The 27,935-nt window shown below is 37.6% G+C and overlaps 1 protein-coding gene across 1 annotated transcript in view; it reads left to right on the top strand.

Moving 5' to 3' along the window:
• DERA (deoxyribose-phosphate aldolase) overlaps positions 1–24,381 on the top strand; it is a 148,961-nt gene extending 124,580 nt beyond the window's left edge. Inside the window, exons 7-9 of the mRNA XM_007944480.1 lie at positions 19,300–19,412; positions 23,917–24,066; positions 24,325–24,381. Of these exons, the coding sequence (XP_007942671.1) occupies positions 19,300–19,412; positions 23,917–24,066; positions 24,325–24,381 (320 nt within the window). The remainder of the gene's footprint in view (positions 1–19,299; positions 19,413–23,916; positions 24,067–24,324) is intronic.
• The last annotated feature ends 3,554 nt before the right edge of the window (positions 24,382–27,935 follow it).

The following is a 27,935-nucleotide window of genomic DNA, read 5'->3' as shown; positions in this document are numbered from 1 at the left end:
CCATCTTGCCCCGCCTCTGTTTGGCTATCTTGAAATCCCCTGGTGTCGGTACCACCCTTTAAAAATCTTTTTAAGGGATACAATTATAAATGTGTAGAAGTATTTCTCCTAGAAGTAGTAATGCTTTAGGTAGTTTAATGCTTTAATATGAATATTGTGCATTTGGCTAACCTTATTTACAGAGTAAACATTATCATTAGATAATCATACCTATTTAAACAGATGAATGGTTAAACTTTAGTGATTAGGGAGGAGGCCTAGATAACAGAAGTCATATTTGGAGGCTAATGGGAAACCACTTAATGAGAAGGTTAGGACCAGCCTTAAGGTGTGAGTTTAGAAAAGGGCATTTGGGTACAGATGATTATGCTTATATACTTGACTAGCCCACAGGGTTTAATTTAAAAATAGATAAAGAAATGCTTAAGTTTATAATGCATAAACTCATTTAGTTTATTGCAAGGTAGTCATGGGAAGGTAAACAGGTAAGACCAGAAGATATTCAATTATGACTGGAGAATTAGGGTTAACAATTATAATGCTGTTCTAATGGTGAGAGTCCAAGTCTTCAGACTTCAAGCTTTTTATCTTTAATGAGAGGTCTCAGGATTCAAGTGTAATGGCACTTCCTTCACGGAGGTTCTTTTCTTTGAGACTAAGGCTCAGGGTTGGTGGCAGTGAGGCAAGTGCTCTGGCAGCACTGGGTTTTAGGAGAACTCAAGAGACTAGAACTTGGACACTAGTTGCCTCCGACTTGCTCTTGGTGAAGGGGTAAAAGCATGGAATTTTTTTGTGATCTTAGTCCTTTTGATCTTGTCTGTTGGAATGGTGCCTGACTCACATGGCATCAGGGTAACCTATGTCATAGATCTATAATCAGAGGTGCATACTTGGAGTGCCTTAACATAGAAGGCTGTGTCATACCTTATTAGGTGATACAGTTGTTTTACAATGAGGTAGCTGGCTATAAGATTAGAGGTTATACAAAGTGACAGAGAAGTTTACTTGTCAGTTTTGAGTTTTAACCTAAATGTCTAAATTACACATTACATGTTGCACGTGTATGTGATTAGGGATCATTACAAGCACATATAATATTGACTTTTGTCAATTAATTGATTGTTATGTAGAGTTAGTTTTACTAGGTAGATTTTCTTTTTCTTTTTTATATCCCCATACCCCTCACACCCAACACCTTCATCTTTATTTTTGTCTTTTTGGTGATGTTGAGATATAATTCATATATCATAAAATTGATCTTTTACAGTGTACAATTCAGTGAATTTTAGGACAGTCACAAAGTTGTACAGCCATCAGTACTAATTCTCTTCATTTTAATTACAAATTTTCTGGGCCTCACTTATCCTAAATCTCCTTCCTTGGCAACTTCACTCAGCAGAGGAAAGGAAGATAGAGTGGGTGAGGATTAGAAATGCAGCATCGTTTTGGGGAACTCATATTTGAGCTGTTAACTCTTGTGAATATTTGCTGAGAAGCATTAAGATAATGCCAATAATTAGAAAAGGTATAGAGCTAGGAAACAATTTGTTGTTTCCCAGTTTGATACTTGGTCCAAATGTTAACAATATAGCCTTGCCATCATTTTAATAATCTGTTTTCTAATTTGAATAAATAAATAAAAGAATTTAGAGTTATTTTAAATAATAAACAGTTTAAATCCACTTTAAAATAGAAGATGGAAGTTGCATTGATTTATAACTCATCTCCAACATTACTATAGTTCTGAAGCTCATTTTGAATAACCTAAGTTTTAAAAGTGTAAGGGAACTTACCGTATATTAGACATAACTCAAGGACTCTTGTTTGTGTCAAGTGATTCTGCCACATATCTTTGTGTAGTTAGCATAATTACTGTCAATTACCAAGGATTATAGAAGTTAGGGTCCCCAACTTGTATTCCATTTGAATCATACAGTTTTGCATGATTTTAAGTGGCCATGTCTTTATTTTTATTGAGGGGAAGGCAATGACAAGGAATGTGGTTATCATGAGCTAATCTTACCCTTGGGGTATTTGAGATATTTTCTAACCCTGAGAATGTGATTGCTTTCTGATTGCCATTTTGCTTGAGCATGCCTTACTGCTTAATTATGATGCTCTGTTGCCTTGCTCACATGATGGACTAGACTGACTGACTTGAGAAGTATTTCCAGAGCTCACTATTGAGATTGAAGGAAAGACTGAGAGAATGGTGTTTTAATTTTTCCTTCTTATATTCTCTTTCACAAAAAATATTTCCTTCCCTTTTCACCTGAATCACAGAAGCATGTCTTTGTGGTCTAATTATCTACAGATTGAATATTAACATCATATTGATACCTCCATTGGAGCTTTTTGCTTGGTGGTGTAGCGCCTAAGGTATTCGACTGCTAACCAGAAAGCTGGCGGTTCAAATCCACCATCCACTCCTTGACAGGAAGATTGGGCAATTAATTTCCATAGAGATACCACCTCAGTAACCCAAGGAAGGGTTGCTGTGAGTTGAATGGACTCGATGGCAGTGAGTTTGTTTTGCTTTTTTACTCCGGCCGTTCTTCTGCCATAACACTGGATCTTTATATCTCACCCCAAATTATTTTCAAGCTCATGTTGAGTGAAATAATACAATTTAATAAAGAATATGTTTTAACTGGGGCTTCATATTATTTTAAACTGTTTATTAAAAAAAAAAAAAGTGTCCCATTGCCAATTGCAAGCATAAATTAGTGTCAGAATTACCATACCAAATTCTTTTGCTAACTTTAATCGGCAATTTCTTACAGAGCGATAGAAAACATGGTGCTAATGAATAATGTGCCCAGAAGCTCTTATTATAGGGTTGGCATGAATTCCACTTAATGACAAGACTTCTCAAGCAGCAGTTGATTTTAAATCCTATTTTTCATTGGTGAAGTATAAAATGTTAATAATACCTTCCATTGTGTTGTTCTTTTGTAGCATGGTAGAATATATCTTCCATGTTCACCGAGGCACTTTTTAAGATCCTACTAGTAACTTCCTATATCATAAATAAGATTTGTTCAGGAAATAAAAATGTATGTTTTCCCATTGTTAGCTATATATTTTTCTAATAATCACATCTGAAGCTGATTATGTAGTAATAGCCTTAAGATATTATTTTTTTTTAATGTACTACTTTAGTCTTAATACTAGTTTTTAATCTCTTCTTGTTTCTGTGAAGTCTGAATGAGATTTTCAAAATTGAATAATAATTTGATCCGTTAATCTTTTGAAGCTAGTAATTTTATTTTCCTCTCTCTGCAGTCTCTGAGGTTCGCAAATGAATAGAGCTTCATTACTGCAGTCTGCATTTAATAACCATTATCCATTATCTTGTAATTAAGACTCCCTGTAACGAATCATGAGGACAATGCAAAAATACATAGTACATTTCTTTAATGAACTGGAAAATGTTCATCTTGTTCTATTTAGTAATGAGTTGCTGAATAGTCATTAAATCCACTGGAGAATAGAGCTAGATGGATTTTGAAGACTGTCTTGAATTTGTGGTTAATCTATTAGAATTAAAATTTCATCTTCTATTTTTATCAACAGCTGATTAGAAGTCATTCTGTTTGACCAAATTGATTAGAAGACCATATACAAGGGCAGCTGTTGTTTAATGAAAGTTTTTAATGAAACTGTACCATGGAGACTTGTAATTACAGGCCTTAGAAAAGCTTTGAGTTGCTTTAGACCACAAAAAAAAAAAAAGTATAGTGCTAGAGATTTCAAATTAGGAAAATAAAAAAATAATACAGTTTAGTCTAATACTATAAATTTAGTGTTAATTTTAATTTCAACTAATCACAGTTGAATACTAGTCTATTTAATGTGTTTCTTTTGACTTTTCAAACCTTTCATCTCCTAGTTTAGTGATTTCAGTGAAATTGTGGGCACTGATAAAAGAACATTTTATGAATAGCTATTTTAATTGTAAGCTATTTTCTCACAAGGTTTTTCTCCCTAAGCTGAGCAGAGGTGAGCTTGGTTAATGTTGGATTAACTGAGCTCTGAGGAGAATCTATAGTGCTCTGTGGTGTTGGTAATTCAGAATGTAGCATTTATTTCTCTAAGGTGATATTGAACTACTAAAACAAGGGGGGGGGGCAAGGGAAGCAATATTAAAATGAGAAGTTAAACAAAAGTACATATGTGCCTACTTAGTCCCATTGGAAAATCCATTGTTCTTTTGACAGTAATAAAATACTCATATACTTTCTAAAGTATTTTGTGTAATTGAAACTAGGTCTTATAGTTGGATTCAAAGATATAGCCTGTGCTTGCATGCCTCAACTGAAATTTTTAATCTCTTGTGTGTCTCTGACTTTCAGTTATCCTTTCCCAACTCATCCAACACAGAAACCACAAGACTGATTTCATGTGATCAGACTTCATGTTCTTAAACGACAGAACCCAATTTATGAAGTCCCTCTATAGTATTTTCCTAAGTATTTTAAAACCCATGTTCTCACACATACCCCACATATGCTCCCCTGTAACATGCCCCTCATGTAGATTCTTTAGATTTATTATTGTTTGTATATACCATGTTCTTTTCTATGCCTTTGTTTCTTCTGATGGTAGTTTTTTTCTATCAGTCCTTTTCATCTTTTAATTTTTCTTTCTCCTTCAAGATCTATAACAAATTCCATCTGTTCCATAAAACTTCCTTATAGTATTCTCTTTAAAGTAGATCTCTCTGAACACTTTTGATTCTTGTTGACCATAATACTTACATGGCGTATGTCCCAAATGTCTTTAATACTGCATCTAATTCTTACAGGTGGTAATCCATACCTGATTTGCATATAATAAAAATGTTGCTCAACATAATGTCAGAACAAGGCCAGAGGCCATCTGGAGAACAGATAATCGGTTGCTTATAAGTAAGTTCAAGTTAAAACTGAGGAAAGTCCGAACAACTCCATGAGAGCCGAAGTACGACTTTGAGTATATCCCACCTAAATTTAGTGAAATCTTGAGAATTGATTTGATGCATTAAACACTAATGACTGAAGACCACACATGTTGTGGGAGGACATCATGCATAAAGAAAGCAAAAGGTCATTAGGAAGACAGGAAAAAAACAAAAAGCAAAATATGGATATCAGAATTGATTCTGAAACTTGCTTATGATGTTAGAGCAGCTAAAGTGAACAAAGGAAATGATTAAGTAAAAGAGTTGAACAAAAGATTTCAATGGGTGGCTCAAGAAAACAAGGTAAACTATTATAATGAAATGGGCAAAGACCTGGAGTTAAAAAACTAAATGGAAAGAACATGCTAAGTATTTCTTACGCTGAAAGAACTGAAGAAAAAATTCAAACCTTAAGTTGCAATATTGAAGGATTTTATGGAAAAAAAAAATGAATGATATAGGAAGCATCAAAAGAAGATGGAAAGAATACACAATCACCATACCAAAAAGAATTGGTTGATATTCAGCCATTTCAGGAGGTAGCTTATGATACAGAACCTGTGGAACTGATGAAAGAAGTCCAAGTTGCACGGAAGGAATTGGCAAAAAAACAAGGTTGCAGGAATTGATGGAATACCTATTGAAAAGTTTCAATGAATAGATGCAATGCTGGAAGCTCTCACTTGTTTAGTCCAAGTAATCTGGAAGACAGCTACCTGGCTAACCAACTGGAAGAGATCCTTGTTTATGCCAATTTCAAAGAAAGGTGATCTAACAGAATGTGGATATTATTGAATAACATCTTTAATATCACACAAGTAAAAGTTTGATGAAAATAATTTTAAAAAACTATTGAAATAGTACATCCTAGGGAACTGCCCAGAAATTCAAGCTGGATTAGAAGATGATGTAGAAAAGGGATATCATTGCTGATGACAGATGGATTTTGGCTGAAAGAACAGATCATAGATTTTACCTGTGTTTTATTGACTATGCAAAGGCATTTGATGATGTGGATCTTAACGAATTATGGATAACATTGTGAAGAATGGCATTCTAGAATGCTTACTTGTGTTGTGCTCTTACGGGACCTGTACATAGACCAAGAAGCAGCCATTCAACTGTGAATGAACAAGGAGATACTGTGAGGTTTAAAATCAGAAAAAGTGTATATCAGTATTGCATCCTTTCACCATACTTATTCAATCTGTATGCTGAGGAAATAATCCAAGAAGTTGGAGTATGTGCAGAAGAATGTGTCATCAGGATTGGAGGAAGACTTATTAATAACCTCCTATATGCAGATGATACAGAATTGCTTGCTGAAAGTGAAGAAGACTTGAAGCACTCACTGATGAAGATCAAAGGCTACAGTATGGATTGTACACCAACATAGAGAAAACCAAAATCCTCACAACTGGACCAATAAGCAACAACATGATAAGTGGAGAAGACGAAGTTGTCAAGGATTTAATTTTACTTGGTTCCACAATCAATACCCATGGAAGTTAAGAATCAAACGATAAATTACTTTGGGTAAAGTGGCTGCAAAAGACCTCTTGGAAATGTTAAAAAGCAAAGATGTCACTTTGAAGACTAAGGTGCACCTGACCCAAGTCATGGTGTTTTCTGAACTCATATGCATGTGAAAGCTGGACAATGAAAAGGAAGACTGATGAGGAATTGATGCATTTAAATTATGGTGTTGGTAAAACGTATTGAATGTACCACAGGCTGCCAGAAGAACAACAACAACAAAAAAAAATGCTTTTAAAAAAGTATATCTAGAATGCTCCTTAGAAGTGAGAATGGTGAGATTTCTTCTCATGTACTTTGGACATGTTATCAGGAGGAATCTGTCCCTGGAAAAGGACATCTTGCTAATAAAGTAGAGGGTCAGTGAAAAAAAGGAAGACCCTCAATAAGATGGATTGACACAGTCGTTGCAACAGTGGGTTCAAACGTTTCAACAATTGTGAGGCTGGTACAGGACTGGTCATACAACCACTGTGAGCTTCAGGGCACAGATTACCTGGGAGAAGGAGTACTTAGGGAAGCCTAAACAGAGGAGAGAATTAAGGATTCTAGAATCATTTGAAGATGCTAGCACCAAAGCAGATACTGAACAGCTGAACTGCTAGCAGATTAACATATAGCCTCACACGAAAGGCCTGATATTTTGTCCAGTTCCTGTTACCTAATACATAATGTTTAACTTTCAACAGAACAATTGTAAGATATGCTAAAAGACAAAAGCACAGTTGAAGAGATGAAGCAACCATTGTGACCAGATGGAGCTATGGCACATGTTATAATTATCAGATAGATAATTTAAAATAACATAAATAATGAGAGATTTAAGAGATCTCATGGAAAAAGTCCATAACTTGTGGGAATGATTGTAAAAACTAGATGGTGCCCAGCTACCATTACTGTTATGATTAGGGCCACAATAGATGAACCTTGATAGAACGGAAGAAATATGTTCAGTAGAATCTCAAATTCCTAAACATACACACACACAAACACACACACACAACCAGATTTACTGGACTAGTTGAGACTGGAGGACTCCTCATGACTGTTGCTGTGAGATACTCTTTAAACCTTGACCTGAAACTAGCCCCTGAGATCACCTTTTAGCTAAAAAATAAATTGGCTTAGAAAATTAAGTATATCACCCTTGAGAACTGTGTTTCTTTAAAAATAATCATCTATATGAGACCAACAGTTAACAATTACTTTAAAACAAAGATGAGAATGTAAGGGGTCAGGGAAACTAGATTAAGAGAAACAGAACAACTAGAATAGAAGTAATGAGAATGGTCATGTACTGTGAAGAATGTAACCAGTATCATTGAACAATTTTTGTAGAAATTACTGAATGTGAATCTAAACTGCTGTGTAAACCTTCACATAAACACAGTATAGTATTATTTTTAAAAAAAGAATGATAGGTAATGTAACCAGAGAAATAGAAACTCTAAGAAAAATTGAAGGAAATGCTATAAATCAAAAACACTGTAACAGAAATAATGTATTTGATGAGCTCATTTGTATATTGGGAATGGCCAAGGAAAGAAAGAATCAATGATTTTGAAGTTAGGCCAATGAAAACTTTACAAACTGAGATTTAATTTAAAGAGAATAAACAATAATAATTTTAAAAACAACAGAACACTCAAAAAGTGTGAAAAAAACTTTAGAAGGTCTAACACACATATAATTGGAATATCAGAAGAAGAAGAAAGAGAAAACAAAGAAAAAGAAATCTGCCAAGTAATAATGGTCAAGACATTCCAAAATCAGTTACAGACATCAAACCATATGTGGTAATTAAGTCTGTGTGTCAGCTTGGCTGGGCCTGGTTGAGTGGCTGGGCAGGTGGATGTAGTATTCCCCATGATGAGGCTAGTAATCAGCTCCATGGTGGGATCTCCTGTGAGCAGCTGAGTAGCTGCCTTAGAGATGTGGTCTGCTTCCTGTATATAAGGAATGGGGAATGGTGTCTAGCTTTTGGCATGCTGAACTCTGTATGTGGCTGTGTTTTTGTTCAGTAGCTTGCCATACTCTGCCAACTGTGGGACTTTCAGTGGACTTGAATTAATGGCCTGCCGTGTGGTTTGGTAGCATCAGGACTGTGCCATTTTATTTGTCGACCATGGGCTTGTTAGCCTCAGCAGCCAGTAGCTGCCTGAGTGAAGAGATGCCTCTAGCTTCAGTGGGCTGGGAGCAACAGGCAGAGCTAAAGGCCCAGATCTAGGGGCTTTTACACAGCCCCTAGAGCCTGGCTCCTTGAACTTGGACTTAAAGCCTCCAAACAGTAAGAGAATAAACTCCTGTTCGTTAAGGCCTTTCTATTTGTGGTATATATTCCTGTCAGAGCAGCACCGTTGTTGTTAGGTGCCGTCGAGTCAGACCCGACTCATAGCGACCCCTCCTTAGGTTTCTGAGGTAGTATCTCTATGGAAGTAGATTGCCCAACCTTCCTTCTGAGGAGTGGCTGGTGGGTTTGAACTGCCAGCCTTCTGGTTATCAGTCAAGTGCCTTAGGCACTATGATACCAGAGTTGCACTAGGTAACCAAAACAATATGGTACTGAGAGAGTGGGCTGCTGCTTTAACAAATACCTAAAATATGGAAACAGGAGTGGAGTGTATCTTTGATCCGAGACCCTGGCATATGGCATGAGAGACAGCAGGAGCACAGCCGAGAGACCAGCATGAGACATGGCAGTAGCAGAGCCCAGAGACTGGCATTAAACAGCAACAGGCTTACCAGCCCACAGAGGAGAAAGCTGGGTGCCATTAGGTAGGCGGCTTCCCAGTGGAGTGGGTTGCCTTTGGGTATTAATTGGTAGAAAAGATCAGCATGAAATGGAGTAGCAGGTTGGCCGGCCCATGGAGCAAGAAAGCTGAGTGCTTTTTAGGCAGGAAGATTTCTGGCGGAGTGGGTTGCCTTCGGCATTAATCAGGCGAAGTGGAGAGACCAAGGAAACAGGAAGCAGAGCTGCCTCAGCCTCAAAGGGGAGGATCATGGCCTTTGGGGGTGAAACCACCACAGCCCCCTAGGTTTCAAAGAGCCAGATCTTTGCTAACTTGGTTCTGGAATGTGGGGCTGCTCGTTCATGTGAGCCAGTGGGATGGAGTTTTAGCTGCTGCCCAAGATTGAGGAGGCAGGGCTGCCATGCCCAAGAGGGAGAGGATAGAGGCCCACCAGGCTGAGGGGGTGAGGTCACCACTTAGGAACTAGGGAACTGGAGTCACCCAGTGAGGGAGATCTGTACAGATACCACTCATTGAAGATCTGTATAGGTGCCAAGTTGACAAGGGGTGGAATTGTGGTAGTTAAGTCTGTGTGTCAACTTGCCTGGGCCTAATTGACTGGCTGGGCAGGTGGATGTAGTATTCCCCATGATGAGACTGGTAATCAACTCCATGGTGGAATCCACTGTGAGCAGCTGAGTAGCTGCCTTAGGGAATGTGGTCTGCTTCCTATATATAAGAAGAAGCCTTGGGGAATGGTCTCTAGCTTATGGCATGCTTGAACCCTATATGTAGCCGTGGTGTTGTTCAGAAGCCTGCCTTGCTCTGCTGACCTTGGGACTTTCAATGGACTAGAATTAATGGCCTGCCATGTGGTTTGGTAGCATTGGGACTGTGCCATTTTATTTGTCGACCTTGGGCTTGTTAGCCTAAGTGTCAGTACCTGCCTGAGTGAAGAGATGCCTCTAGCTTCAGTGGGTCGGGAGCAAGAGGCAGAGCTGAAGCCTGAGGTCAAGGGACTTTAACACAGCCCCTAGAGCCTGGCACCTTGAACTTGGACTTAAAGCCTCCAAATAGTAAGAGAATAAACTCCTGTTTGTTAAGGCCTTCCCATTTGTGGTATATATTCCTGGCAGAGTGGCACAAAACACCGTAGATCTAGAAAGCTCAGGAAATAACAAGTAAAACAAACAAACAAACAAAAAACCCCTTTATCTATGTATAGTGTATTCAAACTGCTGAAAAACAAAGGCAAAGGTAATAATCTTGAAAGCAACCAGAGAAAGAAAATACTTAACTCTAGAAAAATAAACAAAAAATTACAATTGACTTCTCATCACAAACCATGCCAGCAAGAAGTGTTGAAAGAAAATAAAACCTACCAACTGAAATTCTGTATTAGTGAAATTATCCTTCGGATAATGTAGGAGAAATAAAGATTTTGTCAGAAAAATAAAAACTGAGGGAATTCATTGTCAGCAGACTCCCCTGCAAGAAATGTTAACAGGAATTCCTCAGAGAGAAGGAAGATTATAGAGATCAGAAGCTCAGATCTGCGTGAAAAAAGGAAGAGTGTCAAAGAAGGAATTAATGAAGGTAAAATAAAATTTTATATTTGTATTATTAATTGAGCTAAAATGTAATTGTTAAAGGAATAATAATAATAATTGTAAGTAATAATATTGCAAGATTGTGCATATGGATAAATTAAATGAATGAAAGCAATATTATAAGCGATGGGAGAGAGAAATTAGGAGTGTAGTGCTTTAATGTTATTTGGAAGTGGATCTAAATTAGTTAAAAATAGATTGGACACCAGGGCAACTACTAAAAATATTTACAAAAGAAGTATAATTGATATTCAGAGTACACTGAGAGGGGAAAATATGGAATATATAAAATGTTCAAAACCAGGGAAGGCAGAAAAATAGGTACATAAATTAACAAGGAAAGCATACAATGATTAGAAAAGTTCTAAACAAGGGAGATATTAATCTAACCAAATCAGGGAGAGTTTAATTGTTAATGATCTAATTGAAGAAGAATCAAAGTGGATTAAAACATACAGTTGTCTAACTTTAATGCAAAGACTCAGTGTAAAGGAATAGAGAAATATGCACCAGGATAGTAGTAATTGAAAGAAAGATGGAGTAGTTATATTAATTTTAGACAAAGTAAACTTTGTACATAAGGATAAAAAGGTCAGTTCTCCAACAAGACACCTAACAACAAAATGGCAAAATATCAAGGGCAAAAACTGATAGAACTTCAAGGAGAAATAGACAAACCTGTTGTTATAGTTAGTGACTTCAACAGATTCTTGATTATAAAACATATCTTAGCAAATTTTTAAAGTATAGAAAATATACAAAGTATGTTATCAGACCACAATGGTATTAAACTAGAAATTAATAAAAGAAAGCTGTAAAATGCTCAAATATTTGGAGATTAAACAATAAACTCCTATGTAACATATAGACCAAAGAAGATGTCTCAAGAGAAAATTCTTAATATTGTAATCTAAATGAAAATTAGAATGCAACTTATCATAATTTATAGGATGCCATGAAAGCAGTTCATAGAGGGAAATTAATAGCATTGATTCATATATTAGAAAAGAAAAAAGATCTAAAATCAATAATCTAAGCTTCCATCTGAAGAAAGTAGAGAAAGATGTGCAATTTAATCTTCAAGCAAGCAAAAGAAAAGAAATAATACAAATTAAAGTAGAAATTAATACAATGAAAAATAGGAAAATAAAACTAACATCTAGTTCTTTGAAAAGATTAATAAAGTTAATAAACCTGTGGCCAAGCTAACCAAGAAGAAAAAAGACACAGATTACCAATATCAGAAATGAAAGAGTGGTTATAATCACTGTTCCTACGGACACTGAAAGGATTATAAAGAAATACTGTGAGCCAACTATGAGGTCCTTGTGTGGTGCAAATGGTTCATGCTCAAGTACCAACTGAAGGGTTGATGGTTTGAACTTACCTAGCAGCACTATGGAAGAAAGGCCTGGCAAAATGGTTCTATAAATATTACAACCCAGCACACCCTATGGAACAGTTTTACTATGTAACACATGGGTCACCATGAGTCGGAATCAGCTCCACAGCAAGGAGTATGAACAACTGTATGCCCACAAATCAGATAATTTAGATGAAATGGATTAATCCTTGAAAGACAGAAACCTAACAAAAATCACACAAGGAAAAATACAGAATCTGAATAGGCCTAGCTATTAAAGAATTGAATCGTAATTATAACTTTCCAAAAAAGAAAGCACCTAACCTAGATTATTTCAGTAGTAAATTATACTGAACATTTAAGGAGGAAATACCAATTCTCCATAATCTCTTTCTGAAAATAGAAAAGGAAACATTCATTCTGTGAGGCCACCAGTACTCTAATAACTAAATCAGATAAAGATATTATAAGACAAGAAAAGAAAATCTTTCATGAACATAGATGCAAGAATCCTCAACAAAGTATTAGTAAATTGATCCCAACAATGTATAAAAAGAATTGTATATCATGACCAAGTGAGATTTATTCCAGCCATGAAAATTGGTTCAGCACAGTGTAATCCACTACATCAGCAAGCTAAAGAAAAACCATATGATCATACCAATTGATACAGAAAAGGTACTTGACAGATTCCGGCAAACTGGGAATAGAGGTGAACTTTCTCAACTAAAGAACTACAAAACAAATTATAGCCAACTCCAGCAAACACAATGATTAGAAACTGGACGCTTTTCCCTTTAGATTGGAAACAAGGCAAAGATATCCTCTCTCACTACTTCTGTTCAACAAGTTCTACCCAGTGCAATAAGATTTTTTAAAAAAAGAAAGGAAATAAAAGATCTACAGATTAGGAAGTGGGATAGGGTAATAATCACTTTTAAATTCATGTCCATGCCCTAATCCCTGGAATCTGTGAATGTTACCTTATTTGGAAAAAGAGTCTTTGCAGCCGTGACTTTAAGTATCTTGAAATGACTCATTAACAACCTGCAATATGCAAGTGACACAGCTTTGTTTGCTGAAAGTGATGACTTGCAGCATTTACTGATGAAGATTGAAGACTATAGTCTGCAGTATGGATTACACCTCGATATAAAGAAAACAGAAATCCTCACAACTGGTCCAATACACAGCTTCACGATAAATGGAGAAAAGATTGAAGTTGTCAAGGACTTCATATTACTTGCTTCTACAGTCAGTACCGATGGAAGCAGGAGACAAGCCATCAGATGATGTATTGCATTGGGAAAGTCCGCTGCAAAAGACTTCTTTCAGCTGATGAAAGGCAAAGATGTCTCCATGAAGACTAACGTGTGCTTAACCCAAGTCATGGTATTTTCAACCGCCTCTTCTTCATGCGAGACCTGGACAATGAATAAGGAAGACCACAGAAGAGTTGATGCTTTTGAGTTGTAGTGTTGGAGAAGAATGTTAAGAGTACCATGGTCTGCTAAAAGGACTAACAAATCTGTCCTGAAAGAAGTGTAGCCGGAATACTCCTTGGAAGTGAGAATGGCCAGACTTTGTCTCATGTTGTCAGAAGGATCCATGTCCTGGAGAAGGATATAATCCTTGGTAAAGTGGAGGGTCAGTGATGAAGGGGAAGGCCTTCAAGGAGATGGATAGACATGGCAGCTGCAGCGATGGGCTCAGGTATATCAAGGATTGTGAGGCTGGCACAGGACCGGGCAGTGTTTTATTCTGCTGTGCGTAGGGTGGCTATGAGTTGGAGAGAACTTGATGGCACCTAACAGCATCTTGAAATGAGGAAATTATTTTGATTATCTGGATGGGCCTAAATGCTATCATAAGTGTCTTTGTAAGAAAGAGGCAGAGGAAAATTAGACACACACACAGAAGAGAAGACAATATGAAGATGGAGGCAGAATGCATTGTGGTATCCTGAGTGGGGTTGGACTTTGGGTAAAACTATGGAACTGTGAATGAAGTACAGACTTTAGTTAATAATGTCAGTTGATTGTAACAAATGTACCACACTAATTAAGGTGTTTTTAGTTGAGGAAATTGCATGCGGAGTGTATGGGAACTCTCTGTACTATTTTTGCAATTTTTCTATAAATCTAAATTTGTTCTAAAATGCAAGGGTTATTTAAAAGTAAATAGACTGATGGATATTTTATTCTGAGCTACCTGCTCAATTTTGTTGCTTGAACTAGAATGAAACCTGAAACTGCCTTCCCTCCCGCATTGTTGTTGTTGTGTGCTGTGGAGTCAGACCTGACTCATAGCGACCCTTCCTTGGGTTTCCAAGGCAGTATTACTATGGAAGTAGATGGCCCAACCTTCATGGAAAGTTTCTTTCTTTCTTTTTGGGTAGCTCTGGCTGCCAAAAGAAAGGGGGTCAGTATACAAATAATGTGTGGGGTACTCATGTTACCCCTGGGATACTTTTGCTACCTCATGGTAGACACTCTACTCTCCTCCTCCTAAATATATTAGGTATCATCCTTACCCTGCTTCTAAACTATTCAAAAGAGTATGGCTATATTAAGTGGAAACACATGTTTTCTTTGTTTTTTAAAAGACCTGAAAATGTAACCTTGGTTACTCATCTGAATATTTTCCTCTTCTGAGATGCTTAAAGGAATTTAGATGATATACAATGTCATATACGAAAGTCATAATGAATCAGAAGACATTGTCACATCCTAGGAAAACACATCTTGGTCTCATTGTGAATTCCTTGGAATGTCCCTCGCTATTTTACATCTATGGAAACGTTAATCTCTCTTCTTGATATTCTTATTTCTATGCTGTAGGTATCATGCATCAGTTCTATAGATCTATTCATTCATCAGCTTGGTGCATGCCTACATCAGGGCCTTTGCACTTGCTATTTCCTGTGGTTGAAATGCTGTTTCTCTAGATTTCCTTCATGAGTTTGAATTATATTCATCATAAATGCTTTTTTGATGACTTTATTTAAATCTGGCTACCCCTTCTCAACCCCAACACTCTCTTCCATTCAATTCTATTATTTTTCTTCATAGCCCCAACTGATATTTATTATGTATTTATTTGTTTCTTGTCATTTCTATTCGTAATTGCAGGAAGTTTGTTTATTTAATTTATTGGTCTATTCCTAGCATCTGGAACAGAGTCTGACATATTGAAAGCACTGAGTGTATCTCCATTTTTTCCCAGTGGGCCTGCAGACCCAAAGAAAGGGCTCCTGGTGACCTACTTGATGTGTCAGATTTCCCATGGTATTTATATAGGTTGAGACTCTACTTAGGTCTTTGCTCCATTTATATTTATATAGCTTTTGACAGTTTTCAAAGTTCTTTCATGTAGATTCTCTTCTGATTTATTTTGTAAGAATTTTCAGACCTATTTTACAAATGAGGAAGGTTAGGAGATGGAATTTGCAAAGCAAGTGTCAGTGACAGAACTTGAAACTAATCTTCCTATTTCTAGCTCATCTAGTGATCACCCAGGGTATATGTTTCATCTCTACTGCTCTAGAGTATATACTTTTGAAAGCAAGGATTTTGAATGATTTATTTTCATAATGCCTTACACACAGTGTGATTACTAAAGGTTTGTTGATTTGACCTTTTGATACACAGAATAGTTGTGGAAATAACCTTTCCAGCTGAAGCTGGAAGGGAAAGTTTGGGCTACTTCTTTCATCCACTTCTATCATCTACTTCTTTCACTGCCCTTAGGATAATCTCTTAGGAGCTCTGGTGGCATAGTGCCTAAGGCATTTGACTGCTAACCAGAAGGCTGGAGATTCAAACCCACCAGCCACTCCTCAGAAGGAAGATGGGGCAATCTACTTCCGTAGTAATCCTGCCTCAGAAACCCAAGGAGGGGTTGCTATGAGTCAGATGTGACTTGATGGCAGTGCGTAGGATAATCTCAAAAACTAGCCTTAGGTGTGGTCCACAGATTCACTGGGCTAAGGATGTGCTGTTCACACGTTAGTTTACACACAGATGACTTGAAAATATTGTCTATGTGCATTCTGGCTCAGTTGGCCAGGTATAGGGCCTGAGAGACTGCATTCCAACAAGCTCCCAGGTGGTGCCCATGCTGCTGGTCCACAATTCACACTGAGTATTTGGGGGCTGGGTAACCACGTGAAAGATGGGTTCTCTATTGGCCATCCGACTGTGTGACCTTAGGTAATTTTCTTTGAGATACTATAGCATTTTGTTAAACTAGATTGTTTTGGTTAGAATTCTGCCTCCTGGTGGCACAACAGTAAGTGCTTGGTTGATAACTGAAAAGTCTGTGGTTCAAACCCACCAGCTGTTCCAAGGGAGAAAAGATCTGGTGATCTACTCCCATAAATACTATATTCTGGAAATCCTGTGGGGACTTCTGCTTTTCCTATAGTGTCACTATGAGTCAGAATCAAGTTGACATTACACAACAACCACCACTGACTATATGACTTCACAAACATGGCTTAACTTCTTGCTACCTCAATTTCCTCTTTAAAAATGGAGATCACAGTAGTAATTAATTAATTCAGTTGCTATGAAGATTAGCTGAGTTAATGGTTGGAAAGCACCTAAAACTATAGTGTGGTACTCAGTGAATCTTAACAGATCTTTATACTTTCTTTGTCTCCATATGCTATTCTGTTAAACTACATCAGTAGGTTTAAGATATATGTGAGATAGGAAGTTATTTAAAATATTCAAGTTATGAAAAATAGCATGGTGTCTTTCATGAAAAGCCTAATCTGGTTGGAAGATAATTATTTTTGCAGTGTAATGAATTACTTAATATGGACTTTCTAGCCATAGTCTGTAACTCCCACCAAATGAGTGGGTGGGACTATGCAAATAAGATGCTTGTGGCCTGCCAAGTGGATTGGATAGTTTGCTAATATTGTAAATAAAGTGTGAAGCTCCCTTTGTGGGGGTGGGACTATGCAAATAAGGTGTATGGAACTCTAATTAGGGGATTGATCAGTTTAACCATCCCACTAGGCTTAAAATGAGACATCACAGAGATGGAAAGGGGGGACCTAATTACCACCAGAAGGAAAGACCAGAGTGGAGCATGTCCTTTGGTCCTGGGGTCGCTGTACTGGGAACCTCCTAGACCCAAGAGACAGAGAGCTGTAACTCTCGAGATGGCAAACAGACAAAGAGAAGCAGTGGCAGAGAAATTGCAGCAGCAGAGGATATAGAACCAGGAAATGAGCACAAGACAGCACAGTAAACTTCCCAGCCCACCAAGTGAGAAAGCTGAGTGCCTTTGGGCAGGAGGCTTGCTGGAGAAGTGGGGTGCCTCTGGTCACTTGGTGAAGCTAGAAACACCAACAGATGGTGCCCAGAGAGCTGAATGCCTTTGGGCAGGAGGCTTGCTGATGGAGTGGTGTGCCTCTAGGCACTTACTGGCTGAACTGAAGAGCTTTGTAACACTTACTCAAGCAGGGCAGAGGCCAAACCATGGTGCCAAGGGCCGGAGAGAGACCTGCCTGTGGGCATGGCTGAGAAGAGGCTGTCCTGATTGAAGAACTGTATCCTGAGTTGTTTCTGGTCTTGCATTTTAATCTGTCACTTCCCTAATAAACTCCATAACTGTGAATATGGTCTGTGAGTTCTGTGTGGCCATTGCAGTGAATTATCAAACCCGGTAGAGAAGTAGAGAGTGCTGTGAGAGGGACAGTTGGTGTCAGAATTGGTGAAAAGGTTGGACTGTGGAGGCATGTCTGATCTCTGCTTCACAGGAATCAGTCTTGATCCTTCTCCTCCCTTGTGAAGTTAGAGGAGATCAGACTATGACTCCTCACCAGACCATCTTTACACTTTTGTTAATGAATAATGCAGTAGAAGTCAGCTAATGGTGATTCTTCTTATGTTCTCACAACTGTGCTGTGTACTATATACTGAGTTCTAACAAGCATAAATGAGGGGAAAGTCAACAGGCATTCCAGTTTCGTGGTATAGTGTCATGGTACATGATACTAATCACAGGACATAAAATTGTTTTGATTTATCTTAGTTATATATTAAATCAACTTGATTTTAATTGGCAGCATGGGATTATAGAAAGAGCCCTCGTGGTACAGTGGTTAAGTGCTGGCCTGCTAACCGAAAGGTTAGTGGTTCAAACCACCAGCTGCTCCTCATGAGAAGGATGTGGTAGTCTGTTTCTGTACAGATTACAACCTAGGAAACCCTACAGGGGACTTCTACTCTGTCTTAAAGGGTTGGTATGAGTTGGAATTGAGTTGACAGCAGTGGGTTTGGTTTTGGATTTTTTTTTTTTTTTTAATGGCGGTATAGAACCAAGAATCCTAGAAGTCAGTGAGAATCCATTTGGTGCCTAATTTAATTCATCCTGTGGTGAGGGAAAAAAAGCACAGATAAAGGGATATTTTTAAAATATGTAGTTTCATTTTTTTATGAGCCTTTATTTATAATCAGAAAAAAATGTATAAATTTCCATTTTGAAAAACATAAATAAGCAATAGCCAAAGCCATACTTGGGATTGAATGAGGTTTTATTTTGTTTTTCTGTTTTATTATTATTATAGTAAATATGTAGGCTCTTGTGGGATAGTGCCTAAGGCATTTGACTGCTAACCAGAATGCTGGTTGTTCACACCCACCAGCCACTCCTCAGAAGGAAGGTTGAGGAATCTACTTCTGTAGTGATACTGCCTTGGAAACCCAAAGAGGGGTCACTATGAGTCAGATCCAACTCAACGGCAGTGAGTAACAAACCATTTACCATTTCAATAATCTTTACATGGATAGTTAATTGTTCGTTGTTGTTGTTATGTGCCGTCGAGTCGGACCCGACTCATAGCGATCCCTCCTTAAATATGTTCATCATGTTGTTCAGGTATCATCATGAACTATCCTGATTTTTTCCATCATCCTTCACAGAACCTTATTGTCCTCTAAGCGTGGTAAAGAGAGATTTTTATTTTTAGTTTTTCAAATAATTAATGAAAAATAAAGTTCTGTTATTCAGGAAAAACATTTAAGCAACTCACTTCTTCCACTGACTCAAAAGTGTAAAAAATAAGTTTTTAATTAACATGGAGTTTTTCTTCCTTTGTTTTAGGATCAGATTTTATTAAGACCTCTACTGGAAAAGAAATAGTAAATGCCACCTTCCCAGTAGCTATAGTGATGCTACGGGCCATTAGAGATTTCTTCTGGAAAACTGGAAACAAGGTATATGATTGCCAGCATATCTTTCTTCAGAGTAAAGATAATGTTATTTATAATACTAGTTACAGCCACGATAACTGTCTTTATATGCAGAAGGTGTGAATGAGTTACCTTTATTAAGATAAATGTTTAATTTATCTTTCATTACAAAAGAACGCATTCATGGAGGAGACTGTGCGATTAATAGAAAGTGAGTGTGAGTGTGGGAGTAAGTATGTGTGATCAAGATGTAAACTCACTTTCGTCCTTTTATTAACTGAAGACAATTTTATCACTGACAAGAAATTCCTAAATGGTTCTTTAACGAACTAATTCTGCTGCAACACAGAGGCTTTCTGGGCAAGGCGTTGGGCAGCAAAAACAGGTTAATGCAGAAATTAAACTTCCTTGAGGAATGGAAAGAATTGCAGAGTAACATTTATTGAATGATAAGCTGTGGTGGTGATATGAAAAGTATGCAATATAATGGGAAATAATCTTTTCCTGTCATTATTGAAGGACACACATAAATTGGTTTTTCTGTTGGGAAACCCCCGGTCCAGAAAAACTTATTACTTTTAATAATATGAGGTGAAGAGAAAATTCTCGAGGAGATGAACTTATTAAACAAAATAATGAAATGCTGTGAAACAGCAGGGAAAAGGTAGCTAGACGTTATATAGCTCTTGAATTAAATATCCATTTTTGCGTTTTATGGCAGTTGGATGTGCTCTTTGGAAGACTGTTAAGCTGAGGAGGGTATATGCTAGCTTTTGTCAGCTTTTCAAAAAATAATATTTTTTTGAAACACGAAGTTAAAAGGGAAAATGTATTTGAGGTGTTTTTATTTTTTGTTTTGTTTTAAAATTAGTTTGAATTTTGCTTTTCACTTCAAGCTGCTTGTTTAGCTACAAATTATCTCAAAGGATTTTTTTTTTTTTTTTTTACATCACTGGCAAGAAAGGTAATGTCTTTCTGTCATTGTTTGTTCTAAATGAGACTTCTCCTTCTTCAGAAGACTTCTTTTTGTACCAATCTCTTGATTTCTGCCAAATGGAAACCTAAAAAAGACCTCTGATTCTTCACTAACTGGAAATGATGACTTATATGTGACTGTAGCTTCAGTATATATTGGAATAGGAGACATTTTTAGAATGTACTGGTTTTGAGAGAAAATGAACTCCTTCCAGCATTTTGTCCTTCCACATAATTTCACATCTTTAAAAAAAAATGTAAATAGGCTAAAGCTCTGTTGTGACTCCACCTGCAACTGGCCCGACTTGAGAAACCTCTACTCTAGTAGCCTTTCTGCAATGATTCAAATAACTTTTTTTTTTTTTTTAAAGAAAAGATGTGAAAGACAGGAATCTATCTTTTGTCCCTCAATTTAGGGTATCATTCACTAGACCAGTGGTTCTCATCCTTGGCCAAAGAATATAAAAATCAGATGTGAAATACTTCATACCAATAGTTGCCTGGTCCCCCTACCCTGACGGTCCTGGATCTGAGGTAGGGGTGGGAGTCAGGGGTAGTACTCAGGCATCTGATGTGTCACAAGCTCCACAGGTGATGGAACGTGCAGTCAGCATTAAAACTTGTCACTGGGGACCCAATCCTATTTTGTTCTCAGCTGACAATGAGTAGTTACCATGTACCATGTCCTGTGTTAAGTGCTGTTGCTGTTGTTATGTGCCATTGAGTCAATTTTTGACTCATAATGACTCCATGTGACAGAATAGAACTGTCCCATAGGGTTTTATAGACTGTACCCTTTATGGGAGCAGATTGCCAGGAGCCACTGGGTGGGTTTGAACTACCAACCTTTTGGTTAGCAGCCAAGTACTTAACCATTGTGCTGCCATGGGTCCTTGTGTTAAATGCTAGGGATATAAAAATGAATAAACGAGGACCCTTAAACAATAATGAGAGAATTTTAATAAAAATTTTAAGTGCTCAACAGAGATACATAAAGGATGTTCCAGACCAGAGTACAGAGGAGAGATACTTTCCTGCCTTGCCATACTTTATTTTTAATTTTATTGACCTTTCCTCAGCTAATAGAGTACCTCCCAGTAACAAAAGAATAGATACAAGTCAAGCAGTATTCATCTTTCTCATGTTTGATTTCACATAATGAGGATCTGTCCATGTATTTGCAAATCAGCTGCAGCCTTTTGGGTTGTTGACAAGGTGCTGGGGCAGCGCTTGGCTTGTAAAGTTTCTACCTCATTGATTTAAGGAATGTTTTAAAATGTGATAGGTTGCCTTCCAGACCATGATTAGTGTCACTCCTGAGAAGCAGAGGTTTAATATTTCATTGCAGATTTATGTTTTCTATATTATTTCGCTTAAAAAAGAAAGGATAAACTTAAACTCGAGCTTCTCTTTCGAAACTTTGCCAAACAGATTTGCTGACACACTGAACTAATTGACAGAAATGCTCCTATGATGAACATGTATGGTAATATCAGCTAATTTTTTCCCCCTCTTTTCAGTGAATAACCTCATCCCACTTATTCTCTCCTTCCCCCAACTTCCGCCACTTCTGCAAAGCCATAGCTTAGGCTCCAGGATAATAGCCAGATGTGGTTGGAATCCCTGTACTGCTACTGATTAGCTGTGATTGAGTCAGGGAAACTAGTTAAGAAACTTTTGTGGATATTCTATGTGAGAATTGATGAGGGTCTAAATTAAACAGTAGAAATGAGAGTAGGGAGGATAGTATGCATACAAGAGATATAGAAGTTAAGGAGGTAGAAATGACAGGGCTTGACTATTCATTGACTGTGGTGTGGTGGTGAGAATGGTGGATCCCAGGTTAACCATAAGGGTGCTAGCTTGGATCACCAGGTTTCTAGCTTGAGTGTTGATGGGACCATTGTCTCTCTGCTCTATTGTTCTGTTAGCAGTTACTTCCTGCAGTGCCACCTGTCAAACCCGCAGCTCTAAGTGATAAAAAGTGTGCTTCATACTTGAACTAGGGGATGCTGTTTTGATTACTCTCATCTCTAGGTTCTTTACTTGATAGTCAAGTTCCTGAGACAATTAAATCCAGATGATCTGGGTTTTACTGTATAGGAAACATGTTTATCTTTTCCTGATGGACCCAGAAACCTCATTTATAAACATCTGATATTGTCTCAATATTACTATTTTGTGGATAACCCTCAAAGACTACTGAACTGTGAGGTGCCTCCACACTGTCTTTTTCTACCTTGCTTTTGTAACTGGTCTGCCTGTTTTATAGAACTCTATCCACCTATAGCTTAACAAAAGAAAAACAGTTTCTGCAATTAAGTTGATTAAAACTAGGGTCAATACTTCCTGGATTGCTGCCAGTTTGATTAATGTGACCTTGTAGCCTCACTAATTCTGTCCTTTTATTTAAACATACGTGTGTATCCTTCTTCTTTTTTTAAAGTTGTGATGAGCAAATTAATTTTCCATACAATAATTCATATATTTTGTTTCATGACATTGATTGCAATCCCCATAATGTAACAGCTCTCTTCCCACTTCCTCTCCGTGGTTACCTTTTCCCTCTGCACTTCTTCCCTATGCATTTACACATATGTGTCTTTTGAACTTCAAGATGAAGGCTTGACTGGTAGAACCCCTGAGACTATGATCTCTAGCTGCCCTTTAGGTCTGGAATTGAACTCACTTCTGTGGCTTCCAGACAAACAAAAGACAGGCATATAAGGTGAACATTTACAACAGGTAGATAACACTCCTTGGAGAGATCAATCATGGGAGAATAGAAGGGCTGTGTATGCACAGGGAGACAGCTCAGGTGGCAGGAGTGCATGGGAGGGAAGGACACAGGGAAGAGGTAACTATAGAGGGGAAGTGGGAAGAGAGCTGTTGCAACGTGGGAAATTTCAGTCAATGTCATGAGACAAAGTGTATGTGAATTGCTGTATGTAAAGTGAATTTGCTTTGTAAACTTCCACCCAAATCACGATAAAATTAAAAAAAAAAAAAAGAAGGCTTGAAAGGTGAACGATGCAGGCTTGTAGAAATGTAGAATGAATGGGCTTTTGTGATACCTGTTTTCCTATTTACTGACACTTTGCTTGTTTGTCTTGGGCTTGAAGTTATAGTCTCCATGGTTGAGGTTTATGACTTTCCAATAAGTGAAATGTTAAAGAGGGTTATTAACCCTCATTAGTGTCTCCTCAATAGCAGTGACATTCTTCCCACTAATCCTGGGAAAGCTATTTTGTAGTGAGAATGGGTGTGAGCGGTGATCTAAGCTTTTTGCCAGATGATGTGAAGAATGTACACTCTTGGGGAGGTTAAAACAAAGACATACAGAATTGAGGCACTGTATAAACCCAGTACTATTTTTTAAAGGTCGGAAGGAAGGTTGGGCAATCCTACTTCCGTAGTGATACTGCCTCGGAAACTCAAGGAGGGGTCGCTATGAGTCAGGGCCGACTCGACGGCAAACAACAACAACAACAACAATTTTTTAAAGCAATCCAGTGACAGTAAGCAATGTTCTTTTCCCCATCTTCCTTTGTAGATAGGGTTTAAACCAGCAGGAGGCATCCGCAGTGCCAAGGATTCCCTTGCTTGGGTCTCTCTTATTAAGGAGGAGCTAGGAGATGAGTGGCTGAAGCCAGAACTCTTTCGAATAGGTGCCAGTACTCTGCTTTCAGACATTGAGAGGCAGGTGAGTAATAAACTGCTGCCCTTAGAATAAATTGACGAGTGTTTTCAAGAAAGAACTAGAAAGTCACCTATTAGGTTATGTAAAGTTATAATAAATTGAGAACTGGAGATGAAAACTTTATCATATTGAAACCTCTGCCTTCTTCCAAGCAAACCTCCCCCTGAAGTAGGTTGGGGGGAGATTCTTTTGAAGTACAGAATGGTGGGGCCTTTTAATGAAATGTCAATTAAAATTCTAAACTCTTAATTTTCCTCACAGATTTACCATCATGTGACTGGAAGATATGCAGCTTACCATGATCTTCCAATGTCTTAAATCAGCAACCAGTTATGGAAAAGTTCTTCACAACAATGTTTAAAAATTATTTTTCTCCATAATTGCTAAAATCATTTAATCAAAATATCAGAGAATAGGTAAATTGCTTTCTTTTCTCTTGAAGCTGTCATTGGAATTCACTCAAAGAAGGAAAATCTACATGTGTTGCTCATTTCAGGAACATCTGAAATGATCTTAATTGCTAGAAGATCTATGCTTGTTAATTTTGGGAAGAGTTTCTCTTAAGACTCTGAGTAGAATGTTAATGACAGCTTGGACAACATTAAATTCTTAGGGTGGGGTGGGGGATATTAAGGTGCCCAAGCACTGCTCTAGCAAAAAAGAGAAAAGAAAATGCAACATCCTAGAACAACTGTTATACTCTAATGACTTCAGGAGTCGCTGATTCAGTACGAATTTCCTCCTGTCTTTAATTTTTTTGATGGATATGCTTTTTTATTAAGTGTTTCGCTATTGAAATTTTTGATACTGTTAAATGAAACTTTGAATATCCTTGATTTTTTTAAAATAAAAAAGTCTCTATGGTTGTTTATTAAAAAACAAAACAAAACAAAAACCTTTAAATTGTAACAAGTATGTGTTGAAAAATTAATCCATTAAACATACAAACAGATTTTGCCAGTGATTTTCTCAATCTCTCTCATAAATTCTATGGGTATATTTCTTAAAGAAAGCACCACAGTAGATTATTAATGATTACAACTTATGTAAATATTTTGAAACTCTTAAGATTTTCTGGTGTATTGAATAAGGGGAAAAGTAGCAAATACTAATATAGCACTTTTTATGTGCTTAGCACTGTTCTGGGGAGCTCTGGTGGCACAGTTTTATGATCTTTACATATATCAATTTATTTAATCCTTATTTAATATCTATAAGCTAAAACCCTCACAACTGGATCAATAAGCCGCATCACAATAAATGGAGAAAAGATGGAAGTTGTCAAAAATTTCATATTACTTGGATCCATAATCAAATGCTAACCCAAGCCACGGTATTTTTAATAGCCTCATATACATGGGAAAGCTGGACAATAAATAAGGAAGACCAAAGAAGAGTTGATTCTTTCCGTTGTGGTGTTGGCAAAGAATACTAAAATACCATGGACTGCCAGAAAAACAAACAGATCTGTCCTGGAAGTAGGGCAGTGAGAACACTCCTTGGAAGCAAGAATGGACAGACTTTATCTCACCTACTTTGGTCATATAAGAAGGGATCATTCCTTTCTGCTATTATGCTTGGTAAAGTAGAGCATCAGTGAAAAATGGGAAGACCCTCAACAAGATGGACTGACACAGTGCCTGCAACAGTGAGCTCAGGTGCAGCAAGGATTTTGAGACTGGTGCACGACCAGGCAGTATTTCATTCTGTTGTACATGGGGTCTCTATGAGTCAGAGCTGACTTGACGGCACTTAACAACAGCAACAACAGTAAGGAAAATACACTATTCGATCCTTATGACAGTAAGTACTAGTATTACTATCTTAGTATATATATGTAGGAACGCTGGTGGCACAGACTGTTTATGATTGGCTGCTAACTTAAAGGTTGGTGGTTCAAACTCACCCAGCAGCTCCACAGAAGAAAGGCCTGGCAGTCTACTTCCATAAAGATTACAGCCAAGAAAGCCCTGGGGAGCAGTTCTACTCTGTTCCACAATGGGTCACCATGTGTCAGGGCCCAACTCTATGGCAGGTAACAGAAACAACATTGTTCAGGAGAAGGATTGAGGTACAGAACATTGAAGCGACTTCCTCAGGTCACAGAACTAGAAATTAGCAGAGTCAAGAACCAAGCACAGGCAGGCAATCAGTTCTTCACCTGTGTAGAACTGCCCTTAGTACAGAGATAGGTGGCTATAACCAGAGCTCACTGTCATTATGGGGAGTGGTAATCAGCTTTGTCTTCTGTCACTTTTCTTTGCGCTCTCTCCCCCAGCCTCCCTTCTACCTCTACCTTTTTTGCTTGCTAGCATCTCTACCACATTATAGAATCTAAGTTTCCTTAAACAGTGGTTTTCATCAAGAGTTAGTCAATTTTTCCTCCCTGAATGACTGTCAAATGATACATAAGCAAAAACCTGGGAGTCAGAGTTTTGGTTTTATCTTCTCATCTGCTCAATTCTAGCCCAAACTCTTCCTCTTTCTAGTACTGTGACCTTGGTCTAGTTGGCTTCTTTCTTTACCTCAGTATCTTCATCTGTAAAAGAAAAGATTTGTGATAGGTGATATCAAGGTTCTTTCAGACCTAAAATTATATTACTCTATAGGTAATTATAACAAATGCAAGAAAATATTTTATGGCTATTAAGAGAAAACACTTTGGCATCAATCTCAATTAGAATTTGCCTCTTGGGAGTCAGTTAAGTCCCTTAAAGAACATTTCTAACTGTAAATGAAATGACTTAAATAAGGCATACTGCAGTGCTGTAACAGAATTCTGACCCTTAACTTGTGTCTTTGGATATGGTCAGTGTCTCTGAATGCTATATTTGACTTCATAATATGTTGGCCTAGTTGCTTACCAACATATTGGCCAGTCACTTTTGGAGAAGAAACATTACAGAAAAATAATTACTTTCCTTCACCTTTGAAACCATTCCAATTTCACAGGGGTTTCTGTTTTCCTCCCATTAAACCCAGCTGGTCATTTTAGTTGATCTAGTGAACAGGCATCATTATCTTCTATTTTAATTTATATGAGGCTTCTGCTGAAATTGACCTCTGTGGACAATTTCAGATTCACATAGTAAATTAAGACTGGTGAGTCCCTTAAACCTTTTAGAAGTTGATGAGGATGGCCTGATCTAAAGGTAAGTAATGTTATATTTTGGGGGACAATTTATTCCAAAAACTATTGGGCTCTTCATCAGGGATGCCCTTTTTTACCTGGCTCTTGAAATCAGTTGTAACATAGATGACTTTAATAGGAAGACCCTGGAAAATGTTGATTGCTCTGAAAATGTGAGAAGAGGAGGTCATTCCTGAGGTGACTGTCATCTACTGAAAGTGTATTTCTGTGCTTTAGGACATTGGGAGCAAATGCTTTTTTATACAATCAGAAAATGAGTTGCTGTGTTCAGTGTTTGAAGTTTCTAATAAAAATGACTGCCCACAAATTGTTGGAATAGTTCAGTAAAACGTATTAGGCCTTAATGTTATTTTTCAAAACGTCACGTAACTTGGGGGCTTGAGTGAGACCTTAGAGAATATCTAGTTTAATCTCCATCATTTGTCACATGAGAAAAGAAATTCAGGGTGAGGAAGTTACTTGTGCAAGGTCACATAAAAGCTCAGAGCTGAGTCCAGAACCCAAATTATTACCACACCATGAAATATTTTGTAAGAGACAGCCAGGCCTATAGAATTAAAAATTTCCTGCTTGTTTATATACCCTGTAGTACCAAATGGTATGTTTATCAGCATGTAAACTTCAGACTTTCTACTCCCTTGTGCCAGTAGATGAGTTCTGAATGGTGTTTTAGAGAAGACCAACCATCTAAATCTAGCTGAAGTGATAGTGCGGCTAATTC

The sequence above is a fragment of the Orycteropus afer genome, unplaced genomic scaffold (assembly GCF_000298275.1).
Source record: "Orycteropus afer afer isolate SDZICR_OR568_19922 unplaced genomic scaffold, OryAfe1.0 scaffold00126, whole genome shotgun sequence".
Taxonomy (NCBI): domain Eukaryota; kingdom Metazoa; phylum Chordata; class Mammalia; order Tubulidentata; family Orycteropodidae; genus Orycteropus; species Orycteropus afer.
Note: the sequence above shows the minus strand (reverse complement) of the source record. Positions and strands in the feature narration are given on the sequence as shown.